This window comes from Panthera pardus, unplaced genomic scaffold, assembly GCF_024362965.1.
Source record: "Panthera pardus isolate Hobbes unplaced genomic scaffold, ASM2436296v1 HiC_scaffold_24, whole genome shotgun sequence".
In the NCBI taxonomy this organism is placed as follows: Eukaryota; Metazoa; Chordata; class Mammalia; order Carnivora; family Felidae; genus Panthera; species Panthera pardus.
The window spans coordinates 25,883,979-25,904,647 of NW_026526810.1; the positions used below are offsets into that span (position 1 = coordinate 25,883,979).

The 20,669-nt window shown below is 45.2% G+C and overlaps 1 protein-coding gene, 1 long non-coding RNA gene and 1 other non-coding gene across 6 annotated transcripts in view; 2 read left to right on the plus strand and 1 right to left on the minus strand.

Moving 5' to 3' along the window:
* Positions 1-2,350: 2,350 nt before the first annotated feature.
* Positions 2,351-11,251, minus strand: LOC109262727 (uncharacterized). Its single transcript, XR_002077883.2, has 2 exons — positions 11,052-11,251; positions 2,351-2,955 (listed from the first exon to the last, which is right to left on the minus strand). It is a non-coding gene; the product is annotated as an uncharacterized LOC109262727 (long non-coding RNA).
* Positions 9,916-10,060, plus strand: LOC128773112 (U4 spliceosomal RNA). The gene has a single exon (XR_008417396.1). It is a non-coding gene; the product is annotated as a U4 spliceosomal RNA (small nuclear RNA).
* Positions 11,252-11,353: 102 nt separating the features above from the next.
* Positions 11,354-20,669, plus strand: part of ADPGK (ADP dependent glucokinase) — a 28,480-nt gene continuing 19,164 nt past the window's right edge. For 3 of the 4 annotated variants that reach the window (XM_019441537.2, XM_019441534.2, XM_019441535.2), the window contains exons 1-3: positions 11,354-11,651; positions 18,464-18,689; positions 19,978-20,040. In XM_019441537.2, the coding sequence (XP_019297082.2) occupies positions 11,425-11,651; positions 18,464-18,689; positions 19,978-20,040 (516 nt within the window). In that variant the 5' untranslated portion in view covers positions 11,354-11,424. The remainder of the gene's footprint in view (positions 11,652-18,463; positions 18,690-19,977; positions 20,041-20,669) is intronic. The other variant, XM_053888859.1, reaches the window with a different exon arrangement.

The following is a 20,669-nucleotide window of genomic DNA, read 5'->3' on the forward strand; positions in this document are numbered from 1 at the left end:
CTTTGTATTGTCCTTTGAACTGATTTTTCAACATACTATTCTCTCACTAACTAAGGAGTTAAAATCTGACACATGGTCATTTCATACTTTTATGAGAGATTTTCCATTTAAACTATTATCTTTTACCAAAGTGGCAATGAAGATCAGTTAAGGAAGAGATTTGCCCAAGGTTAGATGCCTATGGTTGCGAATATAGTATTAACCCCCAGCCCTCAGATTTCTTGGCTATTTTACCTATATCCTCAAGTAACAAGGATTAGAATCTTTTCCAGTTCCACTTCAATACTTACTCCATACATTGAGTTAATTTAGAAGATGCTTTCTCACAGTACGTGTACAGTCACACCGGCACAAACACGCAGCCGACAGGCTGCACAAACTCCCACAAAGACGCACAACGATTCCTCCCCCTCCCCCCCCCCCCAACACACACGCACAATTGGCACGCCCCAATTGGGACCTTTAGCAAATTGGCTAAAGGGTGGGAGGTGCAGCATATACCCCTTCCGAGAACCTTTGCGCTCTGCGGGGAGAAGAGGTGGCTCCTTCGCTTCTAACGATGGGCCCGAGGCGAGTGGCGCTTGCGTGAGGCAATAAGGGGATCGAGTCCCGGTAGGGAAGCAAAGCGCCCATCCCCAGAGACAGCCAAACGCAGGAAGTGGTCCGCACACTCGCGGAAGCAGGCGCCGCCCGGGGCGCCACGCCTTTTGAGCCCTGGGGGAGTCCAGCAAGGCTCCCTGGAGGCGAAGCCTCCCCGCGGAGGTTTGAAAACCCTGGAGCCAAGACTTGGAGCTCAGGACCGCTGGACTGAGAGGGGAGGGGAAAAGCCAAACGAGGACCTGTTAGGCTGCTGGCGTTTTTGTTGCACGGGAAAAGAAATCCCCCGAGATGAAGACCCAGCGTGGGTCCCGGCCGAACGCCGGGCGGCGCGTTCCTCCCTGGTGGCTCGGCGGCCCCGCCCCCCGCCGCTGCAGCTCGGGCAGTGGGCTCGCGGCGCCCCCTGCAGGCCCGGAGCCGTTCTCCCGGCGTGGCGTGGCTCCCTGGCCCTCGGCCTCCTGCAGGCGCCGGGGCGCTCCCGCAGGCGGGGCTCGGTTTTGTGCACCCCGGAGGCGCCGCATCCACGCGTCTCCATCACCAAGGGAATCCATCCCCGTTCCGCAGATGAGGAAATCAAGGTTCAAAGACAGAGCCTGTGCCACGCAGGGACAAGAGGTGACTCCTTCCATAGGCCCACCCTCATTCGTGCTCTCTTCTCCTGGGGACACCTCCCTTTGCCCTAGAGGGCTTAGATGGGACCACAGACTCAACGGCTTGCTGTGCACGCTACGCGCTCTACCCCAGGTTCCTCGGAGCCAGAACAGTCGTCTGGCGCGTACTTCCCAAAGCTGGCTGGGTGGGCTGCGGTGTGGATAGGAGTGCGTGTGGCATGGGGTTACTCAAGGGAAGCCTGAGAACTGCATCGGGCGTGCCCTTGGCTGTAGCCTTTCCACTTGTGTGACTGTCCTTAAGGAGACAAGTAAAGAAACAGAGAAGATTTTGTGATGAGCATATTCATCTCTCATTGTTTGTAATAGCCAAAACTCGTAACAGCCTCTCTACCCATAGGTTAAATAGTCTATGCAGCCATGAAAAATCATGTTAGATAAAAAATGTTGGTGATATATCCAAATGTTCAACTGTATTGTTTTTAGAAAGTTACCAGACAACATATATGATAATAAAATAACATTTCTGTGAAGATGTGTGTCTATGTGCACACATTTAAAAAAATCTGAAAGGGGCGCCTGGGTGGCTCAGTCGGTTAAGCGGCCGACTTCGGCTCAGGTCATGATCTCCCGCGGTCCGTGAGTTCGAGCCCCCCCCCCGCCCCCCCCCCCCCCCCCCGTGGGACTCTGTGCTGACAGCTCAGAGCCTGGAGCCTGCTTCACATTCTGTGTCTCCCTCTCTCTGACCCTCCCCCGTTCATGCTCTGTCTCTCTCTGTCTCAAAAATAAATAAAACGTTAAAAAAAAAATTTAAAAATAAATAAATAAATAAAATCTGAAAAATGTACACCAAAAAACTAACATTGACCAGTAGGATCAAGGGTGATTTTTTTTTCTGAAGTTTACTTATTTTGAGAGAGAGAGAGAAAGCATGCATTCACAAGTTGGGGAGGGGCAGAGAGAGAGGGAGAGAGAATCCCACGCAGGATCCGCTGAGCGTGCAGAGATCCCATGACCCTGAGACCATGACCTGAACCAAAATCAGGGGTCGGAGGCTTAACCAACTTAGCCACCCAGGGGCCCAAAGGGTGATTTTTAAAACACTTCTATCTTTCTGTATTTTTTAAATGATACATACACACTGATCATGTCTTGTTTTTATGGTGTTGTTTTTTTTTTTTAAAGTGGAAAAGGCCCAGTGTTCACTTATCCACCCCAGAAAGGACAGAGCAGCTTAAAAAGTTGGCTCAAGGCAGTAGTGAAGGGGATTTATTGGGGCTTTTCTTTTCCCTAACCCCACAGGAATCATGCTTCTGAAGAATAGGACAGTGATGATACATTTTCCAAAGTGTTGATTATAACACAAAGTTTGCAACATGACCCAACTGACAGATCATACATTTGGCTACGGATCAGAAGCTCTGGAAGAAAGATTGCTACTGGGTACTCACATTGTAATGGATAAAGTAACTGACTAATGTGCCAGATTTTTGTTCCAGAAAGTTCACAGACGTAAGTGATGTGGTTCCTTTCTTGTGCTAGCTTCATGCAAATTGACTGCAGCACATAAAGCAACACCTGAAATCCACAGCTCCATCGAAGAGGCAGGGGATTTATCTACTCCAACCGGGATTTGCAGCTCTAGGCTGTGCGTGGCGAGTAGGTGAAGCCATCATGTTGACAGATTCAGCTGTGACTGGGAGCAGCGATGACAAAGTAGGCTGTCAGAAAGGAGCACGTCCTCCAGACTCTCCCAGGCAAGGAGACAACATGGAAAACTCTGTTAGGCTTTTTCCTTTCGAAACTTGGCAAAGCAGAATTTGCTGAAAAGTAAGCAGTGCTGTCTGTTTTTAATTTCATTTCTCAAGAAAATCCAGCTAACTTTCATCATGATTTCTTAAGCTTGTGTCTTTTTGGAAATTAACTTGTTAATATAGCTTAACTAAAAATATGTAGATTTGGGGCATAAAAGTAAAATCTGTTTCTTGGAATAGTTTTTCAGTGAAGTGCTATCCACTTTTTATTTTAAAAGTTGCTCTCTATTGTTCTAAATGATAAATAGTGCCAAAAAAAACTAAAAATAAACAAACAAACCAAAAAATCATGCATTACAGTTTCAACATCAGAACTGACTTGTTTAAAGAAATCCATTTGCAATAAATGGTGATGAACTCTAATGCCTCTTTAAAAAAAGATTTAGAAATAAATGCTAGAAGTATTAATTCGTTTAAAAAAAAAAACATAAGCATGAATGGGGATGGGGGAAATTAGTTGCCTGCTCTTTCTAGGAAGTAGGGAAGTCCATGCTGGGACTTGTAAGCCCTGCCACTGCTGCTGGGGCCAGTGACCCCAAGGGCTGACCACTTGGGATGTTAGCTGTCACTGGCCTGGGCACTGTGGTCAGAGTCTATGGTGTAAACAAGGACTACTGCTATAGAAGAACATAGAGATAACCAGCTTCATTCTGCCCTGCTTCCTGTCTCAGAATTTTTTAAAAACAGGGTGTCTTTATAAATCAGAGATTCACATCTCAGCACCCAATATCCCCCACCACCACTACTACAAACTGTGGAGTTTAGGGCATGCCACTTTATCTTTCCCAACCCAGTTTTTCATCTGTAAAATAGAGAGAACAATATCCATGTTATGCAGTTGCTGGGAGATTTAGTATTTTATTATTCAACAATGATTTGTTGATGCCAGGCTGTATTCTAGTCACTGACTAGGAACAGACAAGGGCTCTGTTTTCACGGAATTCATATTCTAATAGGGTGAGATCACAATACAGAAATTAATAAACAAATGAGAAAAATCAGCTGTTAGTAAGTTCTAGGCAGAAAATAACAGAGGGAGAGGTGGTAGAGACCCACCAGCTGGTGAGATTATATTGTTTGGTCAGAGCAGGCTGTATTTGAGCAGACATATTAGTGACAGAAAGTACCCAGGCATGCAAAGATCGAGGAGGAGAAACTGGGTAAAGGGTACAGGGAAACTCTGAACTATTTTTGCAACTTCCTGTGAATATGTAACTATTTCAAAATAAAAAGACTTTTCTAAAAAGCAACTATGGATACACACTGTAGCCTAAATGAATCAAAACAGTTATGCTGAGTGAAAAGAAACCAGATCAAAAAGAGTACATACTACATGATTTAATTTATATCATATTCTGAGAAGTGTAAACTGGTCTAGAGTGACAGAAAGCCAGTTATTGATTGCTTGGGTACAGAGGAGACAGGGGGGATGTTTGGGAAGGAAGGATTACAAAGGGACATGAGGAGTCTTTTGGGGGTGATGCATATATTTATTATCTTGATTGTAGTGATGGTCTCGGGTGTATATGGTAAACTTACCAAGTCATACCCTATAAATATTATACAGTTATTGTATGTCAACCTTACCTCTATAGAGGTATTAAGAAATATTATGTGGCTAGAAATAAGTCATGCTAAAGATGTGCAAAGCCTCTATACTAAAGTTGAATATGTTACTGTGAAACATTTAGGTGGATCTAAATATGAAGAGATCTACCATATATTGGACAACTCAGTTCTGTAAAGATGGCAATCCTCCCCAAACCGAAACGGATCAAAATCCTAACTGGTTTGTTTGTATATGATAAGTCAATTTGAAAATGTGTATGGGAATGGAAAAAGGCCAAGGATAGCCAAGATGCTCTTGAAAAATAAGGTAGATAGGGCACCTGGGTGGCTTAGTCAGTTGAGCATCTGACTTCAGCTCAGATCATGAGCTCGCAGTTAGTCAGTTCAAGTCCCACGTCAGGCTTGCTGCTGTCAGCCTGTCAGTGCAGAGCCGGCTTCAGATCCTCTGTTCCCCTCTCTCGCTGCCCCTCCCCCACTTGCATGCACATGCGTGAGTGTGTGTGTGTGTGTGTGTGTGTGTGTGTGTGTGTGTGTGTGTGTGTGTGTCTGTGCTCTCTCTCTCTCAAAAAATAAAACATTTTTTAAAAAGAAAGAAAAATAAGATACAAAGAACCTACATTATCAGATATCAAGATAACGAGGTGCTGGTACAAGGATGAATAAATAGATCCATGAAAGAAAATAAAGAGCCCCTAAAACCAGTCCAAACATATCTGGACACTTGATATTGGACAGAGATAGGAATGCAGGTCATTGAGAAATGGCTAGTAAAATACACCGGGTCAACTGAGTATCTATATGGATTCCTCCCGTGATACACAAAAATCAACTCCAAAGTGGATTAACTCCCTAAACATGAAATGCAAAATCATACAGCTCTGAGAAGTATAAAGCTTCTCTAGTATAGTATAGGAGGATAGTATAGGAGAAGATCTTCATGACCCTGGGTAGGGAAAGATTTTTTTTTTTTTTAAGCAAGTAACACAAAGCACTAATGATAATGGAAAAGGCAGCAAGAAAAAGGAACAAGTTACTAACAGCATTAAAATTAAGAACTTTATTCACTAAAGGTATTATAAGGAGAATGAAAACACAAGGGACAGGGGTAGAAGACAAAATATTCGCAACCAACAAAAATGTTGTCAAGACCACAATGAGACACCACTACACATCTTACAGAATGGCAAAGCTTTAAGAACCTGTTGGTGTGTATTGTGGAGCAACAGCCAGTCTCATATGCTGTGAGTTGGTGAGTGAGCTGGCATACCATTTTGGAAGGATGTCTGACATTATCTAGTAAAGTTGAGGACAGGTGTTTCATATGACCCAGAAATTTCACTCTTGGTGAACCTCTTTGACACCCTGATGAAACTTAACATGCATGTGTGCGAGCAGTATGTACATAGCAATGTTGTACATAACAGTAAAAACTTGGGGAAATTCCAAGTGTTCTACTTACCATAAACTGGGCAAATAAATTATAGTATTTTTATTCAATGGAATATTATATAGATGCTGAACAACCGAAAAATAGAAAAGGCCACTGCACAGTGATCTATGTGGAGATGACTGTCCTCTTTATAGTGAGAAAATGGCAGACCAGCAGGGCTGAGAAGAAAATTAAATAGACTTCTTAGGAACCAATTGTAGCAATGGGAGGGAATGTTCTGTCATGTAGCAACATGTAGCAGACACTGTGCTAGGCTCTTTTAAGATATGTCTACCTCTCACAACCATTTGGTATGGTAGGAATTATTTTGCAGGCAAGGAAACTAAGGGTCAGAAAGGTTAAATGACTTGCCTGAGATGCACAGAGCCTGGGTGGCAGAAATAGAGATTTAAAAACAGGCATCAAATCCCACACTCCTTCCACTGGAGTAGAGGTGTTGATTGGCTTGCAACGGCCATGGGCCAACTCTCCTTTCTTTCAGAACCCCGATTTTATCATGGCACACCCTCCCCTCTATGCCATCACCCTACAGATGGCAGAGCAAAAGATGGAGCAAGCCTGGGCCCCCGGCCGCTCCAGAGCAGCCCAGACATGCCATACCACTTGGATGTTTTTGCTTCCTTTTATTTTCTCCTTTATTTATTTTTGGAAAACAACTACTGGACTAAGTGGTCCTAGAATTGTTAGGGTTAGGGTTGCTGGGTGGCTCAGTAGGTTCAGCTCAGGTCATGATGTCATGAGTCGTGGGTTCAAGCCACACGTCGGGCTCTGTGCTGACAGCTCAGAGCCTGGAGCCTGCTTCGGATTCTGTGTCTCCCTCTCTCTCTGTCCCTTCCCTGCTCACGCTCTGTCTCTCTGTCTCAAAAATAAATAAGCATTAATATGTATAGAATTGTTAGGGTTCTTGAAACAAGAAGGAAATATAGTTACGGGCGCTTGGGTGGCTCAGTTGGTTAAGCATCCAACTCTTGATTTCAGCTCAGGTCATGATCTCATGGTTTATGAGTTTAAGCACTGGGTATCAGCACAGAGCCTGCTTGGGATTCTCCCTGCCCCTCTCCCACTCTCTCTCTGAAAACAAATAAATAAACATTTTTTAAAAAGAGAGGAGATTCTTAAAAACTGAGAACAAACTGAGGGTTGATGGGGGGTGGGAGGGAGGGGAGGGTGGGTGATGGGTATTGAGGAGGGCACCTTTTGGGATGAGCACTGGGTGTTGTATGGAAACCAATTTGACAATAAATTTCATATATTGAAAAAAAAAATAAAAAAATGTTAAAAGAATTAAAAATAAATAAATAAATAAATAATAAAAAGAGAGGAAATGCAGTTAAAAGGCAAACTTTCCATTTCCTTCTAAACATACACGGCAAATATTACAGAACCCAGATCTGATGGCTGTATCATCCTCCAGGACCTACAGCAGGGCTGGTTTATACAGCCTGCAGAGGAGCACCAAGCTGGAGGGTCCCTAGTGTGAACAGGCTACAGCAGCCAGTGTGACAGCTATGTTCCAGAAGCATGCCTCACACGGCCCCCTTACACATTTGCCCTGTGAAGCTCATAGGCCCCTGCCAGATAGAAGCCCAGGCAGCTCTGCCCCTCCCACTTTCCCACGCTCAGCACTTCTTCCTGGCCCAGAGCAGTTAATCCCAAAGCCCAAAGAAATCCAGCGCCACCACACTGTTGCATCCCCACAAACTAAGAAGTTCTTTGCCCTAATCTATGCAGGAGGTCCTATTAATGTCCATGAGCTATCATGATTTGCAGCTGACATCATGTCACCTGGCTCCTATGCCTTTAACACTCTGCCTTTCCTTGTTCAGCAACCTATCCTCCTAGCTCTTCTAGTGCCCTCCTGATGGCAGATCAGGGAGGAGGGTGTCTGATTGCCCAGGGCTATGGCTGCAGACATAAAACTTTCTCTTTTCAGATCCTAGGATCCTTTATCCCTTCTCTTTTGTCTCCTTAGAGTTTTCTACAATCTTCAAAGCTGAGCTCTCACTCTGGCCTTTGGGTGTGGCCTGTGGTGGTCTGTGTCTCTGGCTTGAGCAAAGGCCTTGACACAGTGTGGACTTCGGAGAGCAGCTTGGATGAAACTCCACAGGCCTGCAACTGTGGAAAAGTGGGTTAGCCCAGCTTACATAAGGACTATTTGGTACCACTTTAGTTTCTGTTCCAGTGTGGGAACAAACTTGCTCCTTAAAACCCCTCTGATCACATGGGTGGTGTTGACTTGTGTTGTCAAAGCCAAAGCTTCAGGCTAATTTGGGAACTGAAAGCACTCTGCTAATTCCTTGTAGAAATATGGGATCTGCACCTTGGCCTTCCAGGTCAGGGTCTTGGGGGGGGACACCTGGGGCCTCCATTTGCCTCTGAATTTTCTGGAACCAAATTGCTTTTTTTTCTCATTTCAAGATCCTAAGAGAGAACCAACTGCAATAGGCCATGTCTGGAAGCAATTTGAGTGGGGGGAAGGGGTGTCTTGAGGCCTGCCCAGCCCCTTTTTCTTTGTTCAGCCTAGAGAATGGAGCCACGGCTGCCCATTCTGGGCTCTTTTGTATGATTGCCCCCAGAAATCTAACCTCTAGAAAAATTGCTTGCAATGCATTGCAGACTCTCTAAACAGATAAGATTATCAGAATCCAAAATGACTATTTTTCATTAAGGAAATATTTTAAGCGGGGTCGTAGCACCAAAAAATAGCTGAATGCTCACCCCTGAGCTCCTGATAAGTGAGAGGGAATTTAAGGCCACTGTGATTGTACAGGTGACCAGAAGTCACATCAGACTCTGCCACGACTGGCAAATGTAACTGGTATTCTTCCTATAGCTCCTGCTGTTCTCAGTTGGAACTGAGGTCCACACTCTGGGCTCTTTGTCCAGCCCTGCCATCACCCACAACACAAACCTACACTGAGCGACCAACCAGCAAGAGCCCCAGAGCAGCCTCAACAATGGGCAGATGGCTGCAGCCCACAGAGTACCGGCACCCCATGTGGACTTTTACATGAGAAATAAATCTCCATTTTATTCAAGCTGCTGTAGTTTTGTTTCTGTGGCTAAATCCAAAGTTCTAGTATAATGTATTTTTTTTTTTTAATTTTTAACATGTATTTACTTTTGAGAGACAGAGAATGAGCAGGGAGGGGCACAGAGAGAGAGAGAGAGAGAGAGAGAGAATCAATCTGAAGAAGATCCAGGCTCTGGGGTGTCAGCACAGAGCCCGACATGGGCTCAAACTCATGAACTGTGAGTTCATGACCTGAGCAGAAGTCAGATGCTGAGTGGACTGGGCCACCCAGGTGCCCCTAGTATCATGTATTTTAAAGCTGCTAAGAGAGTACAACTTAAATACAAAGAAACAAATGTTGTAACTATGCGAGGTAGTGATGTTAACTAAACTTATTATAATCATGGTGCAGTATATACATGTATCAAATCATTATGTTGGACACCTTACTTATACAGTGTTATAACTGACATGTCAATTATATCTTAATAAAACTGAGGGGTTAAGGGGGCAGGGGTAGTTCTGGCAAGCCTGGAAAGAAGCAGAAGCATTAGTTTCAAAGTGCTGGCAGTTCAGCAGCTACCTTGGGAGCCAGAAGGTAAAGCCCCAGGCAGCTTTTTTTCCACATGACTCTGGTGTGGAGCATTTCCCTGTATCTCTAGGACTGTCTGCTCCATGGTCCTCCCACAGTTTCCTGAGCGCCCCCAAAACTTCATCTTGGAAATATATTTAACTAACTCTATCTGACCATCAAGCCTATGTGACCTTGCGGGTCCAGAAAAGGAAAAGAAAAACAAACAAACACACCTAGCCACGGACTCTTGACTCTTGGTCCAAATTCTCAGTAGAGAGAAGTGTTCTGTGAGCTTTGTGCAGGGGCAGTATCATAGCCAATGAGGTTTATCTGAGGCAAAATTATTGCTAATTGAGAAGTGTTCTCTGCCATTGGTGGATTCCCTGCTTTTGAGTTAGGTGCTGGTCCACTCATCTCTGGGATGGTAGGGAAACATGCCCACCGTGGGCCATGAGAGGGAATAGTTTCTCTAGGAACTGATTTGACACATCTCAGGAGAGAGAAGGGACAGGCAACTCTAGAGAAGACCGTTTCGTGGCTCCACGCAAATCTTACTGGCTCCTTGGCTTCTTTCTTTTCCTATAGCAGCCCAAATCTCTTCCTGTGTGAACATCTCCTTTGAAAAGGCTGCTACGATCAGGGATCAGGTGGGCTGGATGGGGTGAGCTAGGAGAAGGTAGATGGCCAGGAGGGGGAAGAGCAGGTGATGTGGGGGTTGGGGAGTGTGAGAGGTGGGGGAATAAACCCTATAGCCCAAGATCAAAGCTAGGGAAATTAAGTTTCATTGCCAAGTCCAAAGGTCAGAGGCAGAGTGGAAAGTCGGACACAAAGCCAGTAAGGAGAAAAAATGGCAACAGGCCAGGGAAGAAGATCAGGAGGTACATGGTGGCCACTGAGAAGGAACTGGCAACAAGCCTAGCTTCACTGGTTTCAATGTGGGCTCGTAGAAAGAGGGCCCCAACGAGGAAGACAGGGCCTACCTGGGTTGAAGCCCTACCACCAAGGGAAAAGAAGAGAAACCAGTCTTTCTTAACCCAAGTCCATAACCTCCCTAACACAAGATTGTGTGCCTGTGTGCGTTTTTTCTGATATTGTTAAAGGGAACAGCGCCCCCCAGAGGGTTATCTTAAGGCTTGAATGTGATCATCCCTAGAGGAGGAACACTGCTGGCTCTCCCGTCTTGGAATGGGCCTCGAGTGGCCGAAGGCCTCGGCTACCCTCTAAAGGAGCAGAATCCCCTGCCACGCGCGCCCCAGGGGCTCGCTGCGGCGCTGCTGCCCTCTGAGCTAATTCCCCCCGGGAGGAAGAGGAATTGTTAAATCAGCGGTGGAGGATGGACACACGCGGAGGGATGGCTTAAAAGACGGGGAGTGTAACTGGTGTCCTTCCCGGCAAACGCAGGCTCTGCTCAAGCGGGGACCCTGACCGGCTCAAAGATTAACGTGAGGTTGGCCCGCTTCTTCATAATCCGTCTGTTCCCTCGTATTGGAAAAACAAACGTGCCCTCGCCCCTCTGGTTTGGGGTCCAGGATGGCGCTGGGAGGTGGGGGGGACGCGCGGGGCCTGCCTCCCGGCTCCGCGTTCGGGCCTTTGTCCAACCTCCTGCAGGGCCTCGCAACCGCGCCCCCCAGCGCCAGAGTTGGCACCTGCGGAGAGGCGCGGAGCCCCGCCCCCAGCCCGCCCCCGGGGGCCGCGGCGCACTGGCGTGACGTGGCGCGTGTGGACGTCGGCGCACGCCGAGACGGAAGAGGCGCGGGCCGGGAAAGGAGCTGTCTGGACGCTGCGGCGCCTCGGTCCCCATGGCGCTGTGGCGCGGCTCTGCGTACGCCGGCTTCCTGGCGCTGGCGGTGGGCTGTGTCCTCCTGCTGGAGCCGCAGCTGCCCGGCTCGGCGCTGCGCTCGCTGTGGAGCTCGCTACAGCTGGCGCCCGCGCCCCCGGGACCCGGCTCCCCTGAGGGCCGCTTGGCGGCCGCCTGGGACGCGCTCATTGTACGGCCGGCCCGGCGTTGGCGCCGCGTGGCCGTGGGGTGAGTGCCTGCGGGGCCTGAGTCTCAGGGTCTCTCCAAGGAGGTGCGGGCGCTCCGGGCCTCTTAGGGCCACATTGGCGGAGTTCGGGCGGCTGGGGAGCTGGGAGGTAGAGCCGCGCGGAAACAGGGGTTCCTAGATGTCTCCGGGAGGCCCCTCGGCGCTGGTGTCCACGCTGCCCCCTTGACGAGAAGCGTCAGACGTCTAGGACGAGCCCCGTTCGTCGCTGCTGCAAGGACTCACCAGACTGCTTTTTGCTCTCGGCTAGCCTCTGCATCCTTCTCTCGTCTTGGTAGGACCAGCCTAATAGCTTCTTGCAAATCCCGCGCAGCCTGACACCCTCATGTTCCAGTCTCTTTCATTCCTGTTTCGGCTCGTCTGCCTTTTTGCGGTCAAAGACACCTGGTCTTACGGCGCTCATCCTCTTGCTTCTGAACTTCTTGAGTGGTGTGGTCGCTGCCTTTAACTGCTGACTTTATTTCCCTTATTTTCGCTTCCTGAACGTCCGGGAGACCCCCACTCTACTGAAACTACTCTCTCAAAACTCACTGGTGACTTGTTGATTTTCCACTTCAACTGCCTTTTTTTTTTTTTTTTTAAGTCTTCACTGCCAACTGTCTGCAGTCTTGCACGCGCTAAAGAGTTTCGCTTTTTGAAACTCTTTTCTTCCCTTGACTTCAGTGACATGGCATATATAAGGTTCTCCCAGCTCACAGCGCCTCCTTTCTTTGTGTTCCTCTCCAAAAAAAATGTATTTGTTCTCCTCACACAAACTTTAAACCCTGTCTCAGTTCGACTTAAATATCTTGTCTTCACCTTTAAAGCACCATACAAAAGCAGGCCATCTATGAAATATTCTGCTGGTTTTTGTGAGTGCTGGGGGAAGGCTAAGGTAGAGACAAGTTATCCTGAAGGTTAGACAAAATAATCGTGTAATCTAGCATGCCTTCTGCTGTAAAGAGCACTCAAACGTTAGCTAGTTTTTTCGTTTTGTTTTGTTTTTTAATACCAGTGTATTGTTTCTTCAGATATATCCCCTTTTATCTCTTCTTTCAAGTTCAGGCCCTTTCACCAACTTCCTTATCAGCTTCTTAATTGTCCTCCCTGGTTTTATGCACATTCAACAAAAATCATCAACTGCATGGTATGTGTCAGGTCTGTGCTAGGTTCTGAGAATACAGAAATGGGTGAAGCAAGATCCCCGCCTCATTTGTTGAAAAGAGATATATTTATTATTAGTGCTCATGCTGCCATAACAGTATACCACAGACTGAGTGGCTTAAACAACAGAAATTTATTTTCTCAACAGTTCTAGATGCTGATAGTCTCAGATCAAGGTGAGGTGCTGGCAAGATTGGTTTCTAGTGAGTCCTCTCTTTCTGACTTGCAGATGCCCCTTTCTCACCGTGTACCGATCTGGCCTTTTCTCTGTGCATGCACACTCCTGGTGTCTCTTAGCCCTGTTAGATTAAATAGTCCCTATCTCCAAAAACAGTCACATTTGTGGTAAATGCTTCAGCATACGAATTGGTGGAGGACAGGGGCACACAGCGCTCTCTGTAACAGTTATCAGAAGTGCTTTGCAGAACTAGGGCTAAAAGCAAGGTAGCCTTGTGTCTCAAAGGATTACTAATTCTTCCCAGGATGAGGCTTTGGAAAATGCTCTGAGAAGGTGATGTTACATTTACTAAATCACAGATCACCCCAAAACTTGGTAGCTTTAGCACATGGTCATTTTATTATCTTTTCTGATTCTCAGGTTCAGTTAGGCTCTGCTAGGCAGTTCTCACTGGAGGGGCAGCTTCAGTCAGATGGTGTCTGGGACTGGAATCCTCTTGAAAGGTTGATTGTGGTTGTCAGCTACAGCCTCAGCTACATCCTGAGCACCTACAGGCGTTCTGTGCAGCTAGCTATGTAGGTTTCTCATAGCAGAGTAAATAGTATGTTCCAAGACGACCAGGCAGAAGCCTTAATGCCTTTTACGACCTAATCTTAAAAGCACAGCGTTACTTCTACCACAGTCCTAAGTCCAACTGGTTTCAAATGGATGGGACTTAGAGCACATCTTGATGGAAGGAGTGTCAACATCACATTGTAAAAAGGATGGAACATCTTGTGACCATCTTGGACAATATAATCTGCTATAGTGACTGCATGGGATAGGCCCTAGAGAAAAAATGGGATTTCTTCACAGAAGTGGGTTGGGGTGGGGTGGGGGGATAAGACCACCTAAGCAGAGAGAATCAAATGTGAAGTACACAGTTTAGGAACAGCAAGTTGGCCCTGTTTTTTTTTTTTTTTTAATTTTTTTTTTTTTTCAACGTGTTTTATTTATTTTTGGGACAGAGAGAGACAGAGCATGAACGGGGGAGGGGCAGAGAGAGAGGGAGACACAGAATCAGAAACAGGCTCCAGGCTCCGAGCCATCAGCCCAGAGCCCGACGCGGGGCTCGAACTCACGGACCGCGAGATCGTGACCTGGCTGAAGTCGGACGCTCAACCGACTGCGCCACCCAGGCGCCCCTAGTTGGCCCTGTTTTGAGGGCAAGGACCTTATGGTAGAGAGAGGTGAGTAAATGATGCTGAGAAGGGCCTTTCATATCAGGGTAGGTGGTAGGAGGGCAGTAAAGGTTTATAAGCAGGTAAATAAGACTAAGTTCTTTGCTGAGAATAACTGGTAGGAACGTAAAGGGTGGGTTTTGAGCCATGGCTGTAACCCGATTGACAGTTTCACATCACTTTTGTGGGTAACAGACATCCGTTGGTAACATTTTTCATTATCCAAAGGGATTTTAGCCCTAAAGATGGTGATGTGCAAGGAGTAGGTGAGAGAAGTTGCAGTACTTGTACTAGAATTTCATTTGGGGGAGGGGATGTTGTAGTTTGACTTCTCAGGAGAACACACACTTTCACTTGCACTCTGGATGCACAATGTAGTGTGGTTAATAAGGAGGAAAGTCTTGACATCCTGACCTTAGTTAAGAGGCCGTTGTAGGGTCTGGGTGAAGGGAGAGAAGAGCCTTTTTTCATTCGCAGTGTACTAAATGTGAAATTTGTTAACAGGTTGAGTGTGGTAAAGAAAGGCAGTCCAGAATGACAAGTTTTTAGCATCGGGCATTTTATAACCTTATGTACATAGATACAAATATTGTCATCCAGTTTTCATAGATAAGTAAACCAAAGCTCTAGAAATGTTGATTGGCCCAAGATTACACAGCTGTTAACTACCAGAGTCACAAGGTAAGCCGGTCTCTGGCTCCGATCTTGTTCATGCCACGTTATTGCTATGGGACTAAGAAAAGAGATCAAGTTTGTGTTGAAAAGTAACAGGTTGGATTTCAGAGGAGGGGGCACTGTGCCTGCTTGTGGGATTTCAAATGAAACTGAGTCTTCAGCTGACAGGCTGAAGTTTAGGAGCATATTGAGGAGCAGGCTTGCAGGCTTTGGAGATGCCAATGGTTAAGTTGAGGTCAGAGACTGGATAGGATTGCCCTGGAAGAGAGCAAGAAAGGAAAGTAAATGGCAAGGGTGGAATTCTGGGAGGCACCAGCATGTAGGGGGCTGGTGGAAAGGACCCAGAGAAAAAATGGATAGGACATGTTTCAAGAAAGATGGTCAGTGGTGGGCACGCTACCACACCTTTCTAAAATGTGCCACCTCCTCTGCTCCAAAATCGGACTCTGGTGCCTGAGACCCATTGAGTGAATCATGAACCTAGTGTTCATTCCGCAATACCTGGCTTTTCCCTGACCTTTGAAGCCTGTCATACTCCACTCCTCTCTTCAGCTCTCCATTCTAACTAGATCCACATTCTTACTGTATCCACACGTAAAGTTAATCTCTTCATCTGCACCTGTGCTTGTGCACACTGCCTGCAAGGGCTTCAGTATCGGATAAATCTGGGTTTGAATTTAGCCTCCTCCATTTGTGGCCTTTGGAATGTCAGTCAGCCTCCAGCCTCAGCTTTTCTCAGCTGAAAGCAGTGAGAACTACTTGCCTATCTTACCATGTTTTGCAAACTGGTGTGATCTCTCTGAAAACACCTGCCTCACATGCATTGCTTCAGAAATACCAGCCTTCTCTCTCTGACCAGAGCACCATCCAGAGTTCAGCGCAGGTACCACTGCCCCTGCACCTTTGGATCTCTCTTCTCTGCAGTTCTGCATCTTCTGGTGATTATGATTACCCATTGTAAATATCTCAGGTATAGGGTTAAGCTAGGAAGAACTTCAGGAAACATTTTACGGATAATGAAACAGAAGGGAGGTGATGAGAACCACCATCCTTGCCTTTAAAGAATTTACAGTCTAGAAGGGGAACTGTGCCCCCTTCCCCAGCCCCCCAACAAACCTCTGGCAGTAGGGCACGGAAGCCGAGGCTTCCCTGTCCTCCTAGTCCTTCCTCTTGTTTGGACATTCAGTATCTGTTGCCTTGCTTTAGTTTCCAGTTATTGCATCTGTGTCTTCCTTTTCTTCAAACTCACATTACAATCTTTTATACCTTCTGTACTCAACTGTGAAATTCTGCCTGAAGTCAAACGAGCATAATTTTGTCTTCTGGTTCTTTTGCTCCCTCCCTCTCATTCCGCTGGTAATAAAGCGACGTAGGTAATGTGCTTGTTTACATTTTCAGATGCTGTTGAATTGAGGTAAGTGCAGAGGAAGATTCTTGCTCTGGTTAAAGGGTGACTAGAAAGCACATGGAGAAGTACTTAGTTTGGTGTCTGGCACAGAGATGTTCAATGATCCCTTTTTACTAAAAGCTACTGAATAAAATGTTTTCCTTTTATAAGATTTTTTCCCCTTTGTAGTCATGGCATGATTAAGTTGGGAGGTGGAAAATGTTCCTATGGTAGTTACATTTTTTTAAGTCAAAATTCTGTTGAGTTTTGTCTTGTATTGCAAAGTATGCTGAACATTGTTCCTTTTGGTTTTTTTGTAACTTTTGCAAACTTCCCCCATTCCCATCTTTAAAGAATCAAACTCTATTCAAGGTCTCAGCACACCACTGGATATGAAGGCGATGTGTTAAGAGTCTACCCTTTAGATATATAATGTTGCATCCAGTAGAAATAAAGAACACCCTGTATGAGGTGGAGTTGAGACTGGTTGATAAGGTTTGCTTGGTTTATGATCATGCAGGGCTGTGAAAGCGATGTTTTTTAAACACCGTTAAGCTCCTGCCACATGAATGTCAGTGTGTTTTATGCACTGAAGGGCATAGTAACTCTTAGATTATGTCTTTCCAGTTGACCAGAGTATGTATGTATCTTTAATTTTAAAAGAATAAGTAAATTTGAATATTTAAATGCTGATTGGTAGGCAGAAATCTTTTTTAAAGCATGGGATCCATAGGGGAAAAATAAAGCATCCTTATGAAGAGGGTGTAGTCAGTTTGTATCACTAGGAGAGATGTGTCTCTTCCTTGGCATTGTAAACCTTATATGTAGTCTGCATATGAACCTTTTAAAAATTATAGTGCTTTTCAGTTATAAACATAATACATGCTTATAAAAATTAGAAATCTAATGAAAAACTAAATTCCTCTCCCTTACCCAATCTCATTCCTCTTAGGGTTTACCACCATTAATGACTTTGTTAATTTCCAGATCCAGAGGATTTTTTTTTTTTTTTTTAAGAGACTAGAAGGGAAACATTGTAGCTATATTCCACACTAGAATCCAGTCCTTCAGGTCCTTCTTTATTGATGGTTATACTTTCTGGTTTGAAGCTGCTTGGATTTCACCTGGGAAGCCCAGCCCCCTTCTCACCAGGAGCTATTTATTGGCCTTCTGTTGGGCCTAGGTTCTCTCAGAGGCTTACAAGCTGTCTGTGTGGTCATCTAGCCCCATTGGCAAGAATGACATCCCCAATAGAAGCAAAAATAAAGGTGACTATGGGTTGGGGGGCAGAAGGTCCTCATCTAGCTACCCAAATTATTTGACCCTTCTCTTTTAAGGGGTGGCTTTTTAACATTAAAAATATAAGCCAGAACTTTTCTGTGCACACACAGGAGAGAGGCCATGCCAGACAACCATAACTGTTTATAATTTGATTCCACAGAGCCAACCAGGTGATGCAGCATTGATTTCTTAGGAGCCCTTTAAGGTCATGGATTGGTCCAGTGAACACCTGCCAAGTGATGAGTCGTTACAAGACTGCAGGTGTGCCTGAGTCTTTAAGATACCACTTAACTCTTAAGAGTTTCAGCTGGGAGTATTTACACATTTAGGTATTTAGTGTTTTACCACCTTCCACATGTGTCTTTGGAGGTAGGCTATCAGATACTTGACTTTTGACCAAAACTTACATTTTGCTTACTTTGCACCAGTGTTCCTAAGCATATATTAACTTAATCTTTGAAACAGTTCTATAAGTTAAATACCCATATTATGCCATTTTATAAATAAGGAAACTGAGACACAGAAATTTGACTTGCCCACGTCACAAAGCCAGTGTGAATCCAGACAGTTTGGCTCTGCCAGCATTTTCCCGGAAATGCTGTATTTGTGTTATCATGATATCTTTATTCTAAAATGCTGAGCAGTTGTCTTCTCTTTGTAGCTCGCAAAGGTTTGCCAACCTATTGAAAAGAATCCTGTGTTCCAATCCTCAGAAATATTCTGGCATACGTCCAGATAAAAGACTCTTCCTTCTGCCATATGCTGTGTACTTCCCAGTTAAGGTTTCAGATCCACTTCATCTGTTTTTCTGTTTGACTATGTTCCCGGAAACACTTCTCTGTTGTTAAATGCAGAATAGGTACTTCTGGTTTTTTCTTTCACACTGCCTCTTCCTTCCTTCCTTCCTTCCAGAGTCAATGCCTGTGTGGATGTAGTGCTCTCAGGAGTGAAGCTCTTGGAGGCGCTTGGTCTGAGTCCTGGGAATGGGAAAGATCACACCATGCTGCATTCAAGGAATGATCTGGAAGAAGCTTTCATTCATTTCATGGGGAAGGGAGTGGCAGCTGAGCGCTTCTTCAGTGATAAGGAAGCTTTCCATGACATTGCCCAAATTGCATCAGAGCTCCCAGGAGCCCAGGTCTGTTTGGTTCACCAGCAGTAAATTAAGAGAAGGTGGGGAAAGATACCTTTTTGTATCTTCCTAGAAGCAACTGATAAACTTTGTCTTCATTCTCTCCCAAATGTGATTGTTGGGAATCCAGTTCTGCAGTGTTATCCCTTTTTGTAGGACTGTGTATCTGAACTTCCATTAACTCCACTGTTTCCAGTCAGTTAAATTCAGCCAGTATTTATGAAGCATAGTTACTAAGAGTTTGGTTCTGGTTCATCCCTTAAATTGCTCTTTTTTCATATTACCCAACTTTAAGGTAGGAAAGATACCTACCTCTTAACTTGTTTGGGTATTGCTTGTGGCTGACAACATGGAATAATTGTAGTATGACTGAGTCCTTCCTGAGCAGAATAAGGCCAAATGCACAGAGAACTAGTTGTAGCTTTTGCATGGCAAGGGAGAGCTGGATCCTCACCTCTGCTCTAGTGTTCCAGAGCCAGGCTCCTTACCTCAGCATTAGTGACACTTAGGGTTGGTTAATACTTTGTTGTAGGGGCTGTCCTGCCCATTGTGAGATGTTCAGCAGCGTCTCTGGCATCTACTCATTGGATGACAGTAGCATTCCCTTCCCTCCCTGGGTGTGACAGTTAAAAATGTCTCCAGACATGGTCAGTTTCCAGGGTTAGGGAGAGGAGAGAAGCAGACTGGTTGAGAATTGCTGGTTTAGATTAGTGGTTCTCAGACATGAAACACAGAATCACTCGGAGGGGGTATTGAAACAGTTTCCTGGGCTCCACTCCCAGAGTTTCTGATTCAGTAGATGTATGGGACTCAAGAATTTACTTCCCTTCTGGGAAGTTTCCTGGTTACATGATGCTGTTGTTTTGAAGACATTGTTTTGAGAATCCCCAGTCTACAGGGTAGAACCTGTCAGAGATGGAGAGAGCTTAGAGGGCCCACATGGTCCAGATACTTTCTTGAGGTTCGCATGGAGTAAGAGGCAGTGGTGGGCCCAGAGACCTCAGACTATCACCCCAGCATACCAAAGGTCAGATTTGATCTACAGTTACGACAGTTATATTGATTTTTATGGTTGGCATATTTGGGTTTTTTTTTTTTCACCTTTGCTTCTAACTCATTGTTAACCTATGAGGTTAATGATCTTATGAACCTCATCTGTGTGGCATTGTTATAAGGTAGCCTCAAAATGTTTTGGGGAAAAATGGATTATGAATTCAATAAATTAAAAAATTATTAAGCTTGGGTAACATAGTTGTGCTAAAATATTGTCTGATAACTTTGAACTATCTTACAGCACTATGTAGGAGGAAATGCAGCTTTAATTGGACAGAAATTTGCAGCCAACTCAGATTTAAAGGTAGGTCAAATTCCCAGTGTAAAACTTCTATCTTTCACTGGTGTTTTCAATAAATTTAGGGGTAGGAGTGAATATTCAGTTTATGGGCCACCTAGTATGTGCCAGAGCCTAGGTGTCTTGTTAGGAGGCAATATAGTGATGGTAGTGTAATAGCTAATGTTTTTTCAGTGCTTACTGAGTGCCTGACAGAGCTTTACATAGGTTAGTTCAGTCCTGGCAACAGCTGAGACCAGTTGGTACTCTTGTTGGTACTTTAATTGTCTTGCTTTCCACATAAAGCTTGAGGCATAGAGAAGTCACAGCTAATCAGAAATGGAACTATTCTAACCTAGGACCCTACAGCCCACATTCTTAAATACTATATCTTGTGATGGTTAAGAGCCTGTGGGCTCTGGAATCAGGACCTACGACTGGGGAATATTCAGTGATGAGAGAAGATGTAGATGACTATATTGATAAGCCTGGATCCAGAGTGTTGGGAAATGAAGTCCTCAGGTGAAGGTCAGTAAGGAGGTGTCTTCAAGTCTTAAAACATTTGGTTTAAATAGAATTAAAAATTACTGCTCTGTTCAAAATAACGTGAGTCAGTGAGTTCTCTGTTATGAGTGGAATAGGTCTGGTGGGAGGGG